This window comes from Neopelma chrysocephalum, unplaced genomic scaffold (genome assembly GCF_003984885.1).
Source record: "Neopelma chrysocephalum unplaced genomic scaffold, ASM398488v2 Primary Assembly neopelma1_180, whole genome shotgun sequence".
In the NCBI taxonomy this organism is placed as follows: domain Eukaryota; kingdom Metazoa; phylum Chordata; class Aves; order Passeriformes; family Pipridae; genus Neopelma; species Neopelma chrysocephalum.
The window spans coordinates 1,677,071-1,696,450 of NW_020897842.1; the positions used below are offsets into that span (position 1 = coordinate 1,677,071).

General features: G+C 50.3%; 2 protein-coding genes across 3 annotated transcripts; one reads left to right on the plus strand and one right to left on the minus strand.

Annotated features, from left to right (window-relative positions):
- The first annotated feature begins 106 nt into the window (after positions 1–106).
- Positions 107–3,665, plus strand: TPRG1L (tumor protein p63 regulated 1 like). Its single transcript, XM_027702084.1, has 6 exons — positions 107–454; positions 536–627; positions 716–892; positions 1,481–1,634; positions 2,313–2,526; positions 2,751–3,665. Exons 1-5 carry the CDS (start codon positions 239–241, stop codon positions 2,505–2,507), a joined length of 834 nt encoding a protein of 277 aa, XP_027557885.1. The 5' UTR covers positions 107–238; the 3' UTR covers positions 2,508–2,526; positions 2,751–3,665.
- A 385-nt stretch (positions 3,666–4,050) lies between these two features.
- Positions 4,051–17,595, minus strand: WRAP73 (WD repeat containing, antisense to TP73). 2 transcript variants are annotated; one of them, XM_027702083.1, is made up of 12 exons: positions 17,460–17,595; positions 16,313–16,465; positions 15,634–15,750; positions 10,127–10,199; positions 9,380–9,483; positions 8,532–8,618; positions 7,876–8,010; positions 7,704–7,781; positions 6,284–6,389; positions 5,682–5,807; positions 4,783–4,974; positions 4,051–4,520 (listed from the first exon to the last, which is right to left on the minus strand). In XM_027702083.1, the coding sequence occupies exons 1-12, from the start codon at positions 17,526–17,528 to the stop codon at positions 4,411–4,413; spliced, it is 1,350 nt and encodes a 449-aa protein (XP_027557884.1). In that variant the 5' UTR covers positions 17,529–17,595; the 3' UTR covers positions 4,051–4,410. The 2 variants fall into 2 exon arrangements, with proteins under 2 accessions (XP_027557884.1, XP_027557883.1); XM_027702082.1 differs by having other exon boundaries at positions 10,127–10,220.
- Positions 17,596–19,380: the final 1,785 nt, after the last annotated feature.

The window sequence follows — 19,380 nt, forward strand, 5'->3', positions numbered from 1 at the left end:
CGGGGCGGGCAGCGCTGCCGTGACCCGCATCCCCTGACCCGCATCCCGGCGGCCGGGATCTGTCCGGGTACCGCCCGCGCATCCTCCGGGGCTGCAGTGCCGCCTCCCGTGAGGTGCCGGGGCTGCAGTGCCGCCTCCCGGCGCGGAGAGGAGCGGGAGAGGCAGAAGCAGAGGCAGAGGCGGAGGCAGAGCCGGCCCCGCTCGCTCCGCCCCGGAAGGCTCCGCGGGCCCCGCCGCGATGCTGCAGCTGCGGGACGCGGACGATCCCGGCCCGGGCGGCGGCTCCGGCAGCCCCGGCAGCCCCGGGGCCGCCACGCTGGTGCCGGGGGGGGCCGGGCCGCCCTTCGAGCCGCCCTTCGAGCCGCCCTTGCCGCGGGCCCGGCAGACGCTGCGGCCGCTCAGTGTCCGCACCGCGGGCCGCGCCGGCCGCCTGCGACAGTACTTCGTGTTCCGGGTGCGCGCCGGGGAAGGGTCGGGAAGGGCCGCCCGCACCCCCCGCCCGCAGCCCTGACCCGTGTGTGCCTTCCCCCCGCAGCCCGGCACCATCGAGCAGGCGGTGAGCGAGATCAGGGTGGTCGTGCTGCCCGCCGAGGACGGGGAGGTGCAGAGCGTGTGGCTGCTCACGGAGTGAGTCCCGCGGGGCAGGGCAGGGGCAGGGCCGGGAGCGCCCGGCACGGGGGGAAACCACTGAAGGTCAGTCACGTTCTCTTACCAGAATCGATCACTGGAACAATGAGAAGGAGCGTCTCGTCCTCATCACGGACTGGTCCCTCCTGGTGTGTAAGTACAACTTCATCAGCCTGCAGTGCCAGCAGGTGACCAGGATCGCCCTCAGCGCTGTGGACACCATCTCCGTGGGGGAGTTCGAGTTCCCACCGAAATCTCTGAACAAGTAAGCTGCCACGGTCACTCTGGAACGGCCTTGTAAGTCTCACACACTTATTGTGAACAGTTTGAACTGTCGGCCTGATGCTGACCACTGGGAGGGTCTGAGAATTCTTCCTTTCACTTACCTCTGCAAACAGTTCCTGAAGCTTCATTAGAAGACCTCAGGGTAGCTGCTGGTTTGCTGGTACGGTCAGTAGTTGCGCTAATAGCAAGTTGCTCAAGGACTTTCAAGATAATTTGAGTAGATTTGGGAGCAGAAGTTTGTCACCATTATGTAATGCAGTAAGTAGCAGCAGCACCACCTCAGTGTTGTCAGGTCCCCTGTACACATGGGCTTTTGCAGGCTGTGCAGGTCAGGTTCCATGTCCCAGGTGTCCAAGGAATTTCACCTTCTTGCTCTCAGCTCATAGGAAGGTTCCTTTGCATGTTTAAGGGCTGAATTCATGCTAATTCTTGCCTACAGGAAAAATTTCCTGTCACCTGCATTTCAGCTTCCAGTTTCAACTCTGTCTTTGTCAGGCAGAACTTTCTAGTTAAAAGGTGCCTCAACGACTGGAAAGTCTCACCCTGTTGATTCCTGTCTCCGCTGCAGGCGGGAAGGTGTCGGGATCCGCATTCAGTGGGACAAGCAAAGCCGTGCCTCCTTCATCAACAGGTGGAACCCCTGGTCCACCAACATCCCCTACATCACCTTCACCGAGCACCCCATGGCAGATGCCGACGAGAAGGTTGCATCCCTGTGCCGGGTAAGGAACCTCTCCTGCTCATCGAGCTCCCAGGCCAGATACAACTTAGATTATTTTGAAGCAGTACATCAAACAGGAGGAGTCACATCAGAGATGGAACTTAGAACTGTGAGCTGTATCCCTCCTATCCCCAAATTCTGACTTGCAGCACGGCCCAACTGCCCATTTTCCTCCAGCCACCCATAACTGGATGAAGCACAGAGGAAACTGAAACTTCCAGGAGTGCAGAGCCCTGGAAAACCAAAAAGCAAATGGATCATGGCCTATTCCTGCTCCTACTTACCTGACAGGCTGGTGGATTTTTCCTCTAGGACTGCCAGCTAATTAACAGCTGGTTTAATTGCTCACTGAAAACCTTCACTGAGGGGGTTCTCAGTCCTTCTTGGAATAGGTGATTCCCTCTGGAGCTTTCCTTAAAACTAGAATGCTCTAAGTGCAACACATCAGTCATCAGGGCAGAAATAAACACTTGGTCACTGACACATCTTTACCCATCCAGCCCACGTTTAAGTCACAAGTCAAGTGTCCTGTGTGACTTGCTGAGGTTAAATATCAGAATGTGACATTTATCACAGTACGAGATCCCAGACAACTCCATTCTCCATTCCACATCAGCAGCTGTTTCCCTAACAGTTTGTAAAACAATGGAAAAACAAGGTGACTTTTTTTTCCTTTCAGCTGGAAAACTTCCAAACCCAGCTGATCCAGGCTGTGAAGAAAGCCCACAAGGAGGGCCCCGTGCCAGGAAGTGCTTCTGGTGTCCTGGTGCTGGAGCGGCCCATCCTCATCGAGACCTACCTGGGACTGATGTCCTTCATCAACAACGAGGCCAAGCTGGGCTACTCCATGACAAGAGGAAAAATTGGGTTTTAAGTCCCCCGTTGAAGGGCAGGTGACTCGCTGTTGGTCCCCGGGGAGAGCGCGCTGAGGGCAGAGCACAGCACGGGCAGAGGGAAGTTTGGGGAAGGAAAGGGGGTGGTTGCAGGACAGTTCCAGGTTGCTTGGGGAATGCACAGGTTGGATTTGAGGCAGACACAGGGTGGTGTCAGTCTGGTATTTTGTACCTGATGTACAGCCCTCATGGTCCCTGTGGGGTGAGCAGCCGTGTCCTTCCAGGCCTGTTCTTCCTGTTCATGAAGTGCCCTTGGAACCTGCTGAAACCCCACCCCAGTACCTGCTGTACCACAGAACCTTTGTGCCACGTTACTGCTGTATCCCTGTGTATGGTGTCAGATCCTACCCTGTGCTTGGGACCGATTAGTGTTGTCTAAAGAGGAATTACTGTTCCAATCTCCATGATCTCAGCGCTCTCATTAATGCCTGTTAGGAGTTTTGAAAGCTGTCAGTCAGTCTTTAACAATATTTGCTGGCTTTTGCTAAAGCTGCACTGTTCCACCTGCTCAGCAGCAGTTGGTGAACTCTAAACATGCTTTTTGTAAAAATCCCTCTTAAGAACCCACTGGAACTTCCTCTGTTTCCTTGCTGCAGCCACAGAATAAAGACTGTTGTGAGAGAACATTGCCATAAGCCTCACCAACACATTTGCCTTCAAAGCTGTTCTTTGTAAAACTGAAAAGGAATTCTATTTTGGTTAGATTGATATTCTTAGCCATTTTTCTGAAATCTACTCTAGTTTGGGCCAGGACTTTTTAATGGAGACAGAGAAAAAACTTTCAGCACTGTGTGTCAGCCTTGCTTTGTACATTCCTGCCCTGAGCTTCATGTCCAGGGATTAAATTGAGAAGCAGCACAAGAGACACTGAGCTGGCATTGCTGAAGAGGTGATTCTAACAAGCTTTTTCTTTGTGCATGACCTTCTCTCCATGCCCTTTTACCAGAGCCTTTATCTGCTGGATAAACACTGTGCTGCAGTGGTGTTTTTTTGGCCTTAACATAGGTGTGTGTTGGTGAAACTCATATAAAGCTGGAGTCCTGATGGAATGCAACAAGCTGCATTGTCCCTCTCTGTGCATTTTCTAAGTTGTCTGTTCAATTTTCATTAACCTTGCAGTAAAGTTAAATTTCAACTCACTTTGGTCTTTGTTCTTCATTTTCTGGAGACTGAGGCTGTGAAATTAGGTATCACAAGAAAAAACATGCAATAAATTCCTACACAAGGGGCTCCCTCCTTGGAAGGACACAGTGGAAGGACAGTCCAACTGCTCCTTCCCTGCCAAAACACCCACTCCCAGTTGGCACCAGAGAGTTGGGACAAAAACTGCCATTTCAGTTGCCTGTAATTCAACATCCTGAAGTGTCAGTTGTGATCCCTCTTGTAGAGATTCCATGTAATAAATCCACAGTGGCCCAGGCACAGTTACTGCTTCCCATGTTGTGTGCAAATAACAGTTTCCTCATGCTGGGATAAGTCACTCCATAATCACATCAAACTGAAACAGACTTTAGAGTGCAGAGGTGCAGGTTTATAGTTTGTAACTATCAAAATATTTATTGGAAATTAGAAAATTTAAATAACAGCTATACATTATATACACACAGAGCTACAGTCTTGGAAAATAAGGGTTCAGAGTTGACACAGGGAAATGTTCAACTCCATCAATACTCAGGTTTTTCTTGCAATCCAGACTCACTCCCTACATTTCAGTTGCTACAATCACTTCAGTCAAGTGCAATCACAGTACTTCACACACTGAGCTTGGAGCTCCTTCAAATAAATAATTTATAAATACAAACACTTCAGATTGGGCAACACATTTTTACCCTTTTCCTCCTCCTTCCTCAGACTTGGGAGCATTTTTAGTGCATTTTAATTTTTTTATTTTACCTCTTCTCTCTCTAAGTAACACACACAGAAGTTGTCCTTACTCAGGAGCACCATGGAGTCCCCGCTGGAATGCCAGGAGAGAGACACGATCTGGAAGTCACCTGCAGGAAGAGATCAGAGTGTGTCAGCAAGGAGGAAAAGGCAGCTGGAATCAGTCACACAAATCCCTGTGCTCTGTCCTTGATACATTTGAAATCTGCTGCCTCATTGTGAGCTCCTCCTTTTTCTGAGGATAAAAATACCCATTTTTAAGAAGCTCCAGGAACGCACCTGAGCCATTTTCACGCTAACACTCGGGGTGATTAATAAGTGGAAAGCTATTTTGTCCCTGATCAGCTGGTGGCAGCTCCTGCAGGGCCTCACCTTCCCCGGGCACCTGCACGGCCACGCAGCCGGCGGGGGACCACAGGAACACTCTGGGGGTGCCCGTGCACAGCGCCAGGCGCGGCTGCCGAGGGTCCCACTGCAAACCCTGGATCGGGCACAGCTGCTCCAGCACCACCAACAGCTTCAGCCTCCGGATGTCCCAGATCCACACGGCGTTGGGAATGCTGTCTGCAAAGGAAGGGGCAATCACTCAAAGGATAAAAGGATCACACTTGTTTTTTTTAAACGGGCATTAACTGACACAAACATAAATTAACACAACACAAACCTTTAGGTGCACCCCAGGGGTGCCACCACTAGAGTTCTGCCAAGCAAAGCCTTCAGCATTGCCTTGGAAATATTGCAAAAATGGTAAAAGAAGTGATATAGTACATCTCCCAGTTCTTCCCTGGCTTTAATCTCATCAGTCTGTTTGATGGGTTTTGCACCTGACCCAGAGCTTTGGCGTCCAGACATGAACAGCTCCTCGGGACCATTGAAGAGAAAGATGGAGCATTAATTCCATGACTTTCACTATTTGAGGCAGTCAGAATCCCCCCTGCTACAGGCTGTGCAGAGTTCTGCCTTTCACAAGACCCAGGCTGTAAATGGAGGGGAAGATTTGTGTGTTCTATTTTCAATACAGTGACCTCACACACATATAAAATATAAAAACCTACTATTTTAATCAAATACAGAGCCAAGGCTGAGTTCCTGCTCTGATCAGCCATTCTGGCAGCTCACACCACTTGACACACACCAGAAGACAGAGGCTGGGTTTCCTCTGTAGTTACATGTCTCAGCAGAGCTGATTTTACAGAGCAGCAAGTGCAGTAAGGAAACCCCCCACATTCCCAGAGCAGGTTTCCCTTTAGGGCAGGGCAGTCGGAACTTACCATTTTTGGTTGCCAGGAAACAATTATCTGCACTGAAGGCCAACATCCCAACTCCCACTTTGGGATTTGCCCTGTCAGCAACTGGTTTGATATACTGTAAAGAAACTGGCACCTGGGAGATCTCATCTGGAACGGGAAATAAAAGCACTTCACTGAGTGAGCCTGAATGGACAATGCATTCAAACCCCAGCTGTTAAAACCCATCATCTCTGAAGCAATAGGACCACATTTTACTCTTCTCCAAGATGTTCCAGTCAAAACTTCAATTGTTTTAAGATATTGCATCTTCATATAACCAGCTTATTATTTCCAGTCCTCCTACAAAAAAGGAAAGGCTGGAAATCCAGGCAGGTCTGAGATTAAATTAGGAAAATAAGGAGGGATCAAAATTTCCACTACCTTTTAACTAACATTTCAAACTTTGGTGCAAAACAAAGGTGATTAACAGTGCCACAAACAATGAGTTTGGTTTTTACTGCTCTTGAGAACATCCAGAGGATCTGTTCCACCATCCAAGGGGCAGAGTTCACCTACATCATTTATTTATAGAAAGACTTCCCATGGCAAACTCAAGTGTCTTGTTTAAGTAAACTTTGGCTTACATTTACTCTGTGTGCTGAAGAGAGAACTGGCCAATGCTCTTGTTGGAGGGAAAGAAAGTCTCTCTGTTTCAACAGATGGGGATTTCTCCACTTCTTTGTACACAATCTACAAAGAAACAAGTGAGAGTTCTACAGAAGGGCCTCGGAGAGTTTGATCATGGGCTGTTACCAAACACCCACACCCCACTGACTCTTTGCACATTTATTATATCTCAGCATCCCCTGGTTCATCAGAGGAAAGGGCTGTGGTAGACAGACATGGAATTCAGCATTCCCAGGGAATCCTGGGCTATTTGGAACCATGATCAGTAAAAACACTCCTGTGACAAATACACAAACCTTGAAGTCTACAGGGAATGAATCTGCCACAGTGCACCTCATTCATTATTCCTGACTGGAAAATAAATCATCCTCGTTACAGTGGGAACGTGGATTTCATTTTTGCAGCCAAGAATCTTTAATCTGATTCTATCATAAATAAACTCAAACCAAGTGCAGCATTGCAGAAGGAAATAGCAAAAATATTTCAGCGTGCCTACAACATATTCCCAAACACGAGCACCAGGCTAAAAAGCACCAACTGCAATTCCTGCCTGTGTAGTGGAGATTAACAGAGCTATTTCCATTTGTTTTCCATGACATATTTTACACCTAACTGGAAGTAAAGGCATTTCTCAGCCATGAGAAGCTTTGCTGAGGTGCTTTAATGGCTCGTGCCTTTCTTCTGGTTAAGGGACAGCAGCAGAGTTGTGTGACCACTGCAGAGTTACAGTGCACACACAGACTCTGCCAGGAGACCTGTGCAGTCCCTCCTGCAGTGGCAAACTCTACACACTGTTCTTGTTACCTCTGTGGATGAGATCAGCCTGGGATTTTTGGAACAAGACTAAAGCTCTGTGCCTGCTGCCAACGACCCAGAATCTGTCAGGCCTTGCAGGTACAGGTATGAAGGATAAAATCAATGCTGACAGATGTTCCAGGAAATGCTCTTTAGGTGAGCTGGATGAGCCTGTCCACACAGGATGTGCCTCTAAACACCACTGGAACTGGATTGTGATCAAAGTCAGGAACTGTATAAAGCTGAGACAAATCCCTCCCTCCTTCCCATGGGCTGCACACCCAAACCTGTAATGCAGCCACCACCTACACCAAATACACTGGCATATGACAGGAGCATCTGAGAATCTCTTAGTTCTAAGGAGATCACAGACACACATCCCATCAAATTTGAAAGGATTCTCCCATTTTTCTTACATTCCCAAGTTTTCATGCAATTTCCCAAGCCCTAATTAGGCATTAGGAAGGGGAAAAAAAAAAATCAAGGTCTCCAAAATGAAATGCATTTATCAGCATCTTTCAGATACAAACAGCAGCACCAAAGCTCTGCTAACAACTCCATGGATTTTGGATCAGTACTTACAGTCTTTTTGCTGGCAATGGTTGCTGGATGCTCAAACTCTGTGATCTTCTTCCACGTCACGTGGTTCAAGATACGCACCTGGTTCAGGGAGCATTGCAAGAGCAGACTGTCAGCACAGGGCTCTACAAATGGTTTAGGAAAAAAAGAGGGAGAAAACAAATCTATTTCTCACCTTCTCATCGAAGCTGCCAATTGCCAGGAACTGGCTGCTGGGGCTCCAGGCAACAGACTTGATGCCCAGCGGCCACTCGTATGCGCGGTAGGAGGAGAGCAGCCTCCCATCCAGGGAGTACAGCAGCAGCTTGTACTGCAACACCAGCAAGAGTGTCAGAAACCACAGGCAGGCAAAGCACTCCTCCCAAACTCTCTCTGTTTAAAATGCAGCAAGTTAAATACAGAGGTCACAGTCTCTTATCTATGAGTTAGCAGGCTCCAGGCTCCACGGCTCACTTTTTGGATGAGGAGTTTTATAACTGTAAAATCACTGTGCAGTGCAATATCAGTGAATCTGCAGAAGACTCTCACAGAGGATTCTTCCATTATTATTTCATTATTTCAATAGCACCTTCTGCAATGTCTACAATCAATTATTTTTTGCAAGATAAATCAGAAAGAATTTGCTGTCATTGAAGATTTACAGAACAGTGACACCCACTTGCAAGGGCATCCATCCCAAATATAAGTACAATAGTAAACAAAAGCTGAACTCAAACCATTTTATGTTTAAAAGAAACATTTTAAACACCAGTTATTTTAGTTACTGCTTTCTACATGATGCCTAAAGACCAGCTTGAACTCTCCCAAGAAAATGATCTGCTTTTCTCCTACCTCCAGGCACGAGTCCCACGCTGCCAGCACACAGCCATTAGGAGCCCACTCAATCCCAAACAGATCCTGTGTTTCAGTGTCAAAATGCTGCTCCCAAAAGAGAAACCACAAACCCATTTGAAATATTATGTCAACGAATCCTGACAGAATGTTCAGTTTTATACTTTCAAGGGCTCCCACAAATGCAAAAGAGCCTTTTGCATGCCAGAGCAGAAACAGAAATATTTCCTTTTGTAACATTTGCTTCCCTTTATAGAAAAGGCAAAAGTTTCTATACCTTCAAACGAACAGCATTTCATAAGAAAATTAGATTATTTACACTGAAACAGGCAAGAAATCCAGGTAGAATTCCTTGTCTCAAAGTCTGGTGCAGGATCATAGAACCCCAGAATGCTTTGAGCTGGAAGGGACCTTAAAGGTCATTTTGTTCCACCCCCCTGCACTGGGCAGGGACACCTGCCACTAGCCCAGGTTGCTCCAAGCCCCGTCCAACCTGGCCTTGGACACTCCCAGGGATGGGGCAGCCACAACTTACACAACAAACATTATTAGGGAAGAGCTCAGGAACACAACAAGCACTTAGTGATAGTTCCCAAATTTGTCTATCAGCTTCTAGTGAGCCTCAGAATCCCTGAGCCAGGGGTGACACTACATACAGACAAATTCCTGCTCGGTTTAACTGCTCAGATCCACCCAGTTCCCCACAGCAGTGTCACCTTCCTGGACTGATCTCAGGGGTGAACAGTTTATATCACACATTCTGAGTATCAAGCACTTGTTACTCTCACTATTACTAAGGTAGTAATGTTCCAACACGTGCAGCAGTGGGAGGAGAGGGCAGAGCTCACCCTGAGGAGCTGCCAGTTGCTGCACACGAAGATGCTGATGAAGTCCTTGCAGTCGCGTCGCTCTGCCACGGCCATGTAACGCCCGTCCTTGGTGAAAACCACCCCTGCCAGGGGACAGAGTTCATTAAAACTGTGCTAAACAGAAGAGAGACAACAAGGCAGGATGGCTGATGAGTCTTCAGTGAGGAACAGTTACTCCTAATTCAACACAGAAATGAAAGAGCAGAAAGAATCTCTTTGCAGAAGGTCACATTAATCAAGGCAAAGCACAGTGTCACTGATTCGCTTGTGTCAGCAATTTCTGAGCTTGCAATGTACAATTTCTCAGGATGCAGAGCTTCAAAACACATCTGATCACTGACAGTTGTTATACAAACCCCACAGATTTCAAGTAACCACTTCATTTAGCCTGGCTAAATGGATCAGTTATGCAACCATCAGTTCTCCACCAACTCCCAGGCATTGCTTCCCATCCACTACGATTTTATCTGGAATACATAATTGTCTTTGTCATCTGTGGGACACAACCCTCAGGCAGGAAACTGCTCTCCACAGCCATGTGGCCTGACAGCCCTGGCACGAGCTTCCCTTTCCAACCCTTCCACGTGCAAAAGATGAGAAAAGGCCACTTTGGATTAATGTTTTTCACCACAGCACATCCAGTTTAATTTTATGTCTTCACACTAAATTCATTTTTGCTGTCTGCCACATTAAAAGGCCGTTCCTGGGTAGATGTGTGACACTCACCCTGCTGACAGGCTTTGGGGTACTTGATGTAGGACACAGACTTGGTGCACAAGGACCACACCGTTATCCGCAGCTGGCAGAGAGACAGGGAGCACTTTGGGTTATTTTTGTAGATAAAAAAAAAAAGAATTAAGCAAAGAGAAAAACATCAGCCTAATTCAGTGACACAAAGTAGATCAGTGAACCTTCTGTGGTTAATTAAACTCTGTGGCTACTCAGTATGGCTCAATGTGTGTGAGGAGTTCTCTCCCAGCCCCCTGCAGACAGCAGGGTATTTACCCCAAATTTACATTGCACCACACTGAATACTCTAGAGGGGTGCACAAAATTCACACCACCAACGTGGAGATTTGCATTTTGCACTTCCCTCCTCAGCCACACACAGGGAGGTGATGTTACAGAATTACTGAAAAATCAGAAAACACCCCAAAGCTGCCCTGCCAAACAAGGCGTGACGCTGGTGTCCGGGGGATTTCTGGAGCTGCAGAGGGCAGGCAGCTGCAGCCCCAGCCTCCCCACAGCTCCCCAAGGTCACAGCTGCACCCCAGGCTCGGCCCTGCCATCTGCACATTATCCAATTAAAAACAAATACTCCCTCTCCCTTGGCAACGGCAGCCCCAGAGCCAGGGACACTCGGGATGGCACGGGAACCTTTGCATTTGGAGCTGCAGTGACCACAGACAGCTTTTCCCTTGTGTTTTCCTGCACTTTACTGCACTGAGGTAAGATTCCAGAAGAGCTGCAGGTAGAGCTTTTTGCAGTAAAGAAGATTTTTTTCCTAATATCCAATCCAAACCTACTCTCTGTCTGTTTGAAGCCATTCCCCCCTGTCCTGTCTCTCCAGGCCCTTGTCCAAAGTCTCTCTCCATCTTTCTCGTGGGCTCCCTTCATGAAGGTACTGGAAGGCCACAATTAGGTCACTCTGGAGCCTTCTCTTCTCCAGGCTGAACAATCCCAATTCTCTCAGCTTTTTCCTCCCAGCAGAGCTGTTCCATCCCTCTGATCATCTTGGTGCCTCCTCTGGACTCGCTCCAGCAGCTCCATGTCCTTGCTGGGCTGTTCCCCAGGGCTGGGGGCAGCTCTGCAGGGGGGTCTCATCTGAGCAGGGCAGAGGGGCAGAATCCCCCCTACAAGTGTAGCAGGCCCTGGAGGAATCCACGAGATGAAGGACATTAATCAGGTTTTATCCCTGCACCCCTCACTTCCGGCCACACGAGCCCAGCGTTGTCAGGCTGCTCCTCTGCAAGGTTTACTTTAAAAATACCAACACGATGCCTCCACACATTCTCCTGCAGCAACTGCAGGGCTGAAATGCTGCTGGGGGCTATCCATTGCAGTCCTAAATGCACTGGCTGCTCTGCCTCCCCCGAGCAAAACACACAGCACACATTCCCCAGCCACTTAATACAAGCTTAGCAGCTGCAGGCTTCGAATGCTGAGGGCTGGATCGTCATTTCTCCTGACAAAGGCATCCAAGTTCACACTTGTGCTGCCACTTGGCCTCACAATCAGCTCCCCTGGCCATCCTGGACCACCTCGGCTGCTCTGAGCCTCAGGAGGAAAAACCTTGCTGCTCACGTGGAGCTCAAGTGCACGGGAAGAGGGAAATGTCTGGAGGTGAGACAGCACATCCCACACTGAGCTCCCACTGTCACCTCTGCCCTGCCCAAGGCTCCACCGCAGGGAAAAGGCAATTCCACCTTCCTTTTGAAATCTTTCTGCATCCATCTCTGCTCCACCATGGAGCCACTGGGTTGGAAAAGGCCTCAAAGTCCACCCTGTGCCCGATGCCCACCTTGTCCCCCAGCCCAGAGCACTCAGTGCCACGTCCAGTCCTTCCCTGGACACCTCAAGGGATGGGGACTCCACCACCTCCCTGGGCAGCCCCTTCCAAGGCCTAACCACCCTTTCCAGGAGGAAATTCCTCCTGGTGTCCCACCTGAACCTCCCCTGGCACAGCTTGAGGCCGTTTCCTCTTGTCCTGGTGCTTGCTGCCTGTTCAGCTTCACTCCCTCTCTCCTGCAAGGGCTGCAGGCTCAAATGACCCCTGCAAGTCAGAGCCCACAGATCCACTCTGCCCCAACCCTCTGTAACCTCTCACCCAACTCACACAACCTGAGGGTTTGGCCCAGTGTAAGAAACATTCAAAACTAAACCATTCTGATTCCAGCAATCAGGATCCTTTTCTGTTGTTCTATTAGTGCACACTCAGACGTTCCCACAAACTGAGAATCTCATATTATGTGCTTAATGCATGGATTTCACACCCCCTTACAGGAGGTTAACAGGATGTTTACAATTAAATTGTGACAGAAAGGGAAAACCTGCATACTCCCACCTAGAACATTATCCCACAATCTCATCCAAGTTGCCAACATAAATTAGATGAAGAAGATTAGAAAGATTATGTCACAGCTCACAGAGAGGACCAGGAGAGACAAACATCAAACACAGAGGAACAAAATGTTTCCAAAATGACAGGAAATTTGCATTGCTGCTTGTTGCCTTTCTCATGGAATTTGGGGGGAAGGGACAATTGTCTTTGTAGCAGGAGAACAGATCATGGTCCATTAATCCTGCAGCAAGCCCTTCTCCACTGCTCATTTTGGGGGATACTCTCTGTCCAGCATCAATGACTCGACTGAGGGGAGCTGTCAAACTAAAATCCTCATGATAATGGTGTCTGAGAAGTTTTCAGCTGTTGTTTTGCAGTGGAAAAACAAACCAAAAGCAGAAGCATTTTTAAAATAGCCTAAAAACAGCTGAGAAATAAAAAGTATTTGGATGGTAACGTGATAAACAGGGCCCAGGACTACGGCCCGATGTTGACAGCTCCAGGCAGGTGTAGGACTGGTGATTTTCAGCAGACAAAAACACACTTTTAAACAACCTACAGCTCAAATGACTGTCAACTCTTGTCCCAGACTTGACTGGGTCACTCAGCCCCTTACATAGCAGTGTCTGTCAGCACTGGCTTTCAGAAGATTATTTGGAGCACATTCCTCGCCAGAAAGCATTTTTCAGCCAACGCAGCCACTCACAGTTACTAAGGATTAGCTCGGATACACACAAAAACACACTTCTCCCTGCTGCTGGAGCTCCAGAGAAGCTCCTTAATGCTTAAGGACCTAATGTGGAAGGAGAGAAAGTACAGTGTATGTAGTTTATAAGCACAGCTCTTCAGAGAAGGACTCCAGAACATCTTCACACCATTTACCCCAAAACACAAGGGGGTCACGAGGAAGCACAGAATCCTGGAATGGTTTGGGTTGGAAGGGAGCTTCAAGATCATCCAGTTCCACTGACATCTTCCACTTGTTCCAGGTCCTGTCCAACCTGGCCTTAAACATTTCCAGGGACATGAAGAGGATCCATTTGCTTTCTCCAGACCTTTCACCTGCAGCTCTTGTTTAAGCTCTACCTATGCCTATAAATTCTGGTGGAATAATGGCACTGTGAGAGGAGATACACCTGGTTCAATACCTTCCACAGGACACTGCCTCCCAGAGTGGATCTTAGAGAGGAATGCAGACCACAAAAAGACCCTGACTGCAAGTCTGTTGAATCCCAAAAGTGGGTGTCAAAAGCTGGTTCCAGACTCTGTTCAGTAGTGCCCAGCAACAGGACAAGGAGTGACAGCCATAAACTAAATGACAGCAAGTTCCACCTCAACACGAGGAAGAATTTATTTCCATGGAGCACTGGAACAGGTGCCCAAGGAGAGCATGGAGTTTCTCTCTCTAGAGCCATTCCCAACCCACCTGGATGCATTCCTGTGTCACCTGCTCCAGGTGTCCCTGCCTTTGCAGGGGGTTGGACTGGATGATCTCCAGAGGGTCCTTCCAACCCCAGCTATTCTGGGATTCTGTAATGATTTTTCTGAGGCACTGGTAAGTACAGATTGCTAGAAACTAATAAGTACAAGCACATCCTTTAAAAAAAAAAATTTCAGGGAATAAGAAAGTAACTTCTGAGCTTTCAGTGGAGCTCACACACTGACCTGAAGCATTACACACGAGTGATTAGTTGGTGCTGTCTGAAAGTGTCAGGAGGCCAAAGCCCAGCTGAGCTGGCTGGTGGGGAACCCCCAAATCCCCCAGGCAATCACTGGATTTGATAACACGCTGATATTAAATATCCTCACAGTTTGCCCCCAGCGCTGCCCACGTCTGTCCCCCCAGACTGTGGATTTAGCAGAGGGAGTAAACACAGCTCGGAGCGCGGCCGGGCCCAGGCAGCTGTCTGACAACAGCTAATTTAGCAACCTGTTTACAGCTGGAGAGGAAACTTATCCCAACACAGATGCCAACTTGGCAAAGGCTTAATGAAATCCTCTAAGGTCAAACCAAGTTCTGTTGGGAGGCAATAAATCCTTGCTGGGCCACCCCCACACACACGTGCCACGAGACACTCCCTGGGAGCGCACGGCACCCGCCTGCAGTGTCCTGACTGCTCCTCTGCTGCCTGGCCAGGGATGGCTGCACTGCCTCCAGGCTGCAATTCTGGGCTCAGTTTTTGATTTTAATTGCCATCAGAGTAATTCACACCCGGGAAAACCGAGGCCTAAACTCGTCACTCCTCGTACTCCACAATCTAAAGGGGTGGGTGTGCACACACACACAGAGTCCCTGACAAACCCCCCTGACACTGGGCTTTGCCCCCCAAAAAAAAACAAAAGGAAGAAATCTTGCAATGTAGCATGTGAATTCAGTGCTAGCCAGGGCCATGGCACAAGAACTTGTCACCTAAAACCCAGCCAAAGGTTTGAAAAGAGTAAACACAAGGAGAAATGCAGCTCTCATATGTAGTTCTTGGCTATTTTCTGACCCTTCATTATTGTGCTGAACAACAGGAATCATCAGCTCTAATCCAAAGGTGGACCACTCAGAATCCACAGGCCTTCCAACTTGGATTCTACCACAGTGTGCATTCCCCAATATGGCTCTCAATAAGCACTTAGAGGTGTTTTAATTTTAATTTTCCAGCTGGTTCCATCAGTAGGCTGACTCCTGTGTATCAAATCAAACAACTGGGAAAGTATTTCCAAGACCTGGATCTAAATCTCATCTCACAGGTCAATAAACCTAAGCCTGTATTTTTTAATTACATATCACTCAAACACATATGGCTTGGTTTTGTTTTGGTTTTTTTTTTGCTAGAAATCCTGCAAACAACATATTGGATTTATAAAATTCTAAATTTCTAAATTTGATGAATGCCATAAAAATACCAAAATCAAAATTATCAGAATATGTTCTCGAACACATAATTTTACCTTCAAATTTGAGAGCCCATTTTCTATCTTATCCCCAGAAGCAAGAGAATAAAATGTTAATGGCACAACAAACATCCAACCCGGAATTAACCCGGGTTACACACGGGAATACAGAGCTGCACCCGTGTTCTCCACCACCACTGCAGCTTTAAGAGCTCTGGGTTATTTTAGGAGGCAGAGGGCAGACAGCAACATCTGACACCATGCAGAGCAATCCCGAGTTGACACTCACATGGAACTCGGTGGTGTTGAGGATGTGACGCCCGTCCGGACTCCAGCAGGAAGCCACCAATCCCGCCGAGCCCTCGTCGATCTTACAGTGCCAGTCCGGCTGCTCCAGGGACCAGACCTGGGGCAGGGGGCAACCAGACAGTGCAGGGAACAACAGCTCATCAGCACCTCTGCTCGGGGGAACTCCCTACAGCCCAGAACACGCTGCTGCACCCCAGCCCAGGCAGCCCAGGAGCCCCCGACCGCCCGTGGCCATGAAGGACTGGCGCTGGATCCCACTGCAAAAGTGAGTCCCACCCCTCTGGGTGATAATGGAAGTGGCAAATGAGGTGGGGTTGGTTTTTCTGTGAGAAATACTCTGAATATTCAATGCTTAAAAAACACTTTTAGTCTGTTCGACAAGTCTGCACGTTATTTATTTTCTACTGCAGTAAGAAACTGGTAGGATAATCTCCAGCTTTGATTTGCTTTATTAAATATTTTTATTCTAAATATTCTTTTTCAAAGTAAGATGTTTGTTATGGCTTTAAAAATCCTGGCATGCTGGGTTATGTTCAAACTGCATTATCAACACCAGGAACTTCAGCAGACCTTCAGACTAGTGCTGGCTATTAAGCTCTCACTCCCAGCACACCCAAATTCCCACCAGGAAACAGATTCTCTCCCGCTTTTGTCCTCACCTGGACAATCCCTCGCTTGTACATGGCACACAGGATGAACAGGGAGTCTGATGACCACTCGATGTACTGGATCTTATCCAGGCAGGTGTAGAGCTGGCGGACCTGGAGGGAACTCACATCCCGGACCACCAAGCGGTGCTGCACACATGAGGCCTGAGCGGGACAGGAACAGGGCTGAGCAGGGGCAGGACCCTGGGCTAGAGCACCGGCACTGTCCCTTCCAGGCTGCCACTGCCCAGCTCACTGCCAGTCAGGGTCTAAGTTCAGAGAGGGTCTGAGTCACGTTTTCAAGAAAAAATTCCTCCCTGGGGTGGGGAGGCCCTGGCACAGGTTGCCCAGAGAAGCTGTGGCTGCCCCATCCCTGGCACTGGATGATCTTGAAGGTCCCTTCCAGCCCAAACCACTCTGTGATTCTGTAATTCTATTCTGTGTGCACTGAGCTCCACTGCAAACTATAACGAGAACAGCTAAACCAGGAGGGAAGCGGGTTACAGTAATAAATAGAATCCTCATTCATTCCATCACTCCTGGCTAAGTAATCCTGCTCTTACAAAATAATTCTTTATCTCATAACTATTATTTTATTTTGTAGAATCCCAGAACGGTTTGGGGTGGAAGGGACCTTAAAGCCCATCCAGTCCCACCCTCCTGCCATGGGCAGGGACACCTTCCACCAGCCCAGGTTGCTCCAACCTGGCCTTGGACATTTCCAGGGATGGAGCAGCCACAGCTTCTCTGGGCAACCCGTGCCAGGGCCTCCCCACCCTCTCTGAGAGGAATTTTCCCCCACTGTCCCCTCTAACCCTGCCCTCCGGCAGTTTGAAGCCATTCCCCCCTGCCCTGTCCCTCCAGGCCCTCGTAGAAAGTCCCCTTCCCTCTTTCCTGTGGCTCCCTTCAGGCACTAATTAAAGCACCGATTAATTTAACTCAGGTTAGTTTAGCCTCAGCCAGGCCACTGTTACAGCCCCTCGCTGACCCGCAGCCCCCCGTGCCCCGCTCAGGGCCCACACCCGCGGCCTCCGGGGCCGCCCCGCTCCGTGTCCGCCCCAGGCCCGGCCCGGGGGGCCCCGCGCCGCGGCCGCTCGGGGGCTCCGCCAACCGCCCCCGGCCCCGGCCCGGGCGGAGCGGCCCCGCGGCCGGTACTCACCAGGCACTTCCCGTCGGGGGAGAAGCGGCCCAGGAGCCCCGAGAGCTCGAACAGCTCCGAGAAGTTCATGGCGGGGGGCGGCGGCGCCGGGATTCGAACCCGCCGCGCCGAGCCCGCCCCGCTGCGCTCCCCGCCGCCGCCGCCGGAAGGGGCGGGGCCGCCGCGCGCCGGGGGGGGGTGTGTGCGGTTCGCGCGCCGGGCCGGCAGGGGGCGCCCTGCGGCGAGAGCGCGCCTCGGGAGGGTCATTGATATGCAAATGAGATGTTAATGAGGCGCTTAATGAGCCGAGGTGGGTGTTCCCCCTCCCTCGCCTTCTCCGGGGCCGGTGGAGCTCCCCGTCCTCAGAGAACCGCCCCCCCCTTCCTATGGCGCCTTTCCGCGGGCAGCGTCCCGCGCCCGGGACTGCCCTGGCTAATTAATGGCCCCTTCCGGCTAATCAGCCCTCCCGGCTAATTACCGACAAGTGACAGGAGCACAGGCGGGAGGTCCCCGCCGGGTTCCCCGGACAGGACGGAGAAACTGACGATTGCCCCAGAAAAAGGATGTGAATGGACTGGAATCCATCAATCAACAAATAGGCAAATAAATAAATAAATAAGTACCTACAAACATACAGACACACCAGCGAAGGGGCAGAAGCCAGATAACCCCTCCCGCGGGACATATTCCCTTGGGAAACAGCCCGAGGGGGGACGGGGCTGGCGACAGGGACGCGGGTCCCCAACGCGCTCCGGATCCCACGCGTCCCTTCCCGGGGGAACACGCGGCTCCCCTCGCCCCTCCGCTCCGAACCCCCGCATTTTCGGGTGGCAGCAGCCCGGCTTCCGTCCCAGTGACAGCAGGGTCCGGGTGCGACCCACCTCCCTGCTCGGGGTCCGCAGCCACCATCATTTAAAAATAAACCTCGCGATCGGAGAAACGCTCGAGTCTTGTTTTCATTGCGGATTATTTGGGTTCCAAAAACCCGTTACAGGCACTCCGGTGTATTTTGGGGTGGGTAAACGCACCGGTTTTCCGGCTCGTGGCGGAGGGACAGACGGACAGCCGCCCTGCCGCCGCCACCTGCGGTGTCCCTGCCCCTGGAACAAAACGAGCTTTAAGGTCCCTTCCAACCCGAGCGCTCCGATTAAACCCCCGCAGCCGCCTCGGGCGCGGCGCTCCCGGGTGGCTGCCACAGCCTCCCTGCCCTGGAGTCACTCTGGCACTGGTGACCGGCTTAATTCCCCGGCACGCTCGGCTGAGCATTCCCCACCCCCTTGCAACTGCCTCCTGTTCCAGGAAGGAGCGCACGAGCCTTTGCCTCACTTTTCACACAGCTTTCAGCAGCTCCAATGTCATTGCCTAGGCGACCGGGACGCTACTAGATCGTAGTGCAGTAAATAACATAGATCCTCTATCCCAGGCCACTCCTGTCTGCGGGACACCTCCGGGGGAACTCGAAACGCAGGTAGGAGGAAAAAAACCTACAAAAGGAACCCCCTTGCTATTCGCGTGTGCGAGTTTCTCGGCACGACCCTCTCCCGAGCACTCGATAACGTGCCTGGAGGACGATTCGCGGCCACTTGGCTTCGTGGGCTTGTTACACGGTATTGAAGTGTCTTGGAAAGTTTGCTCCCAAGTGCCTGAGATCCGGAGTAAAAACTGGCCCAGCCTTGAGTGGGGCTGGATCCCGGTGGGATGCAGGGGCTGGCTGCCACAGCCAGGTCCCTGCACAGCCATGAGGCTGCCAGGGAGGGAGAGAGAGCGGCTGCCTGAGCCTCCTGCCCCGTCACGAGCTGCCTGTCAGTGACTCCATCCAGAGAGGATTTCTGTCCAGCCTGCCTCCTCTTTGGAAGTTAATAACCTGCTGCACCCCAAGGAGGGCTCCTGAGATTCAAGTGTGCTGCGGGAAAGCTCACTTGCTCTTCATTGCTTTTACAAA

Bases quoted from the DNA above. Each gene is read 5' to 3' on its own strand.
- TPRG1L (XM_027702084.1), top strand. From the start codon at position 239: ATGCTGCAGCTGCGGGACGCGGACGATCCCGGCCCGGGCGGCGGCTCC. The intron at 628-715 runs GTGAGTCCCGCG...TTCTCTTACCAG, and splicing joins AGCGTGTGGCTGCTCACGGA to AATCGATCACTGGAACAATG. The intron at 893-1,480 runs GTAAGCTGCCAC...TCTCCGCTGCAG, and splicing joins CCACCGAAATCTCTGAACAA to GCGGGAAGGTGTCGGGATCC.
- WRAP73 (XM_027702082.1), bottom strand. From the start codon at position 17,528: ATGAACTTCTCGGAGCTGTTCGAGCTCTCGGGGCTCCTGGGCCGCTTC. The intron at 9,484-10,126 runs GTGAGTGTCACA...GTCCCCTGGCAG, and splicing joins CCCCAAAGCCTGTCAGCAGG to GGGTGGTTTTCACCAAGGAC. The intron at 5,808-6,283 runs GTAAGCCAAAGT...TTCCCGTTCCAG, and splicing joins CTTCAGCACACAGAGTAAAT to ATGAGATCTCCCAGGTGCCA.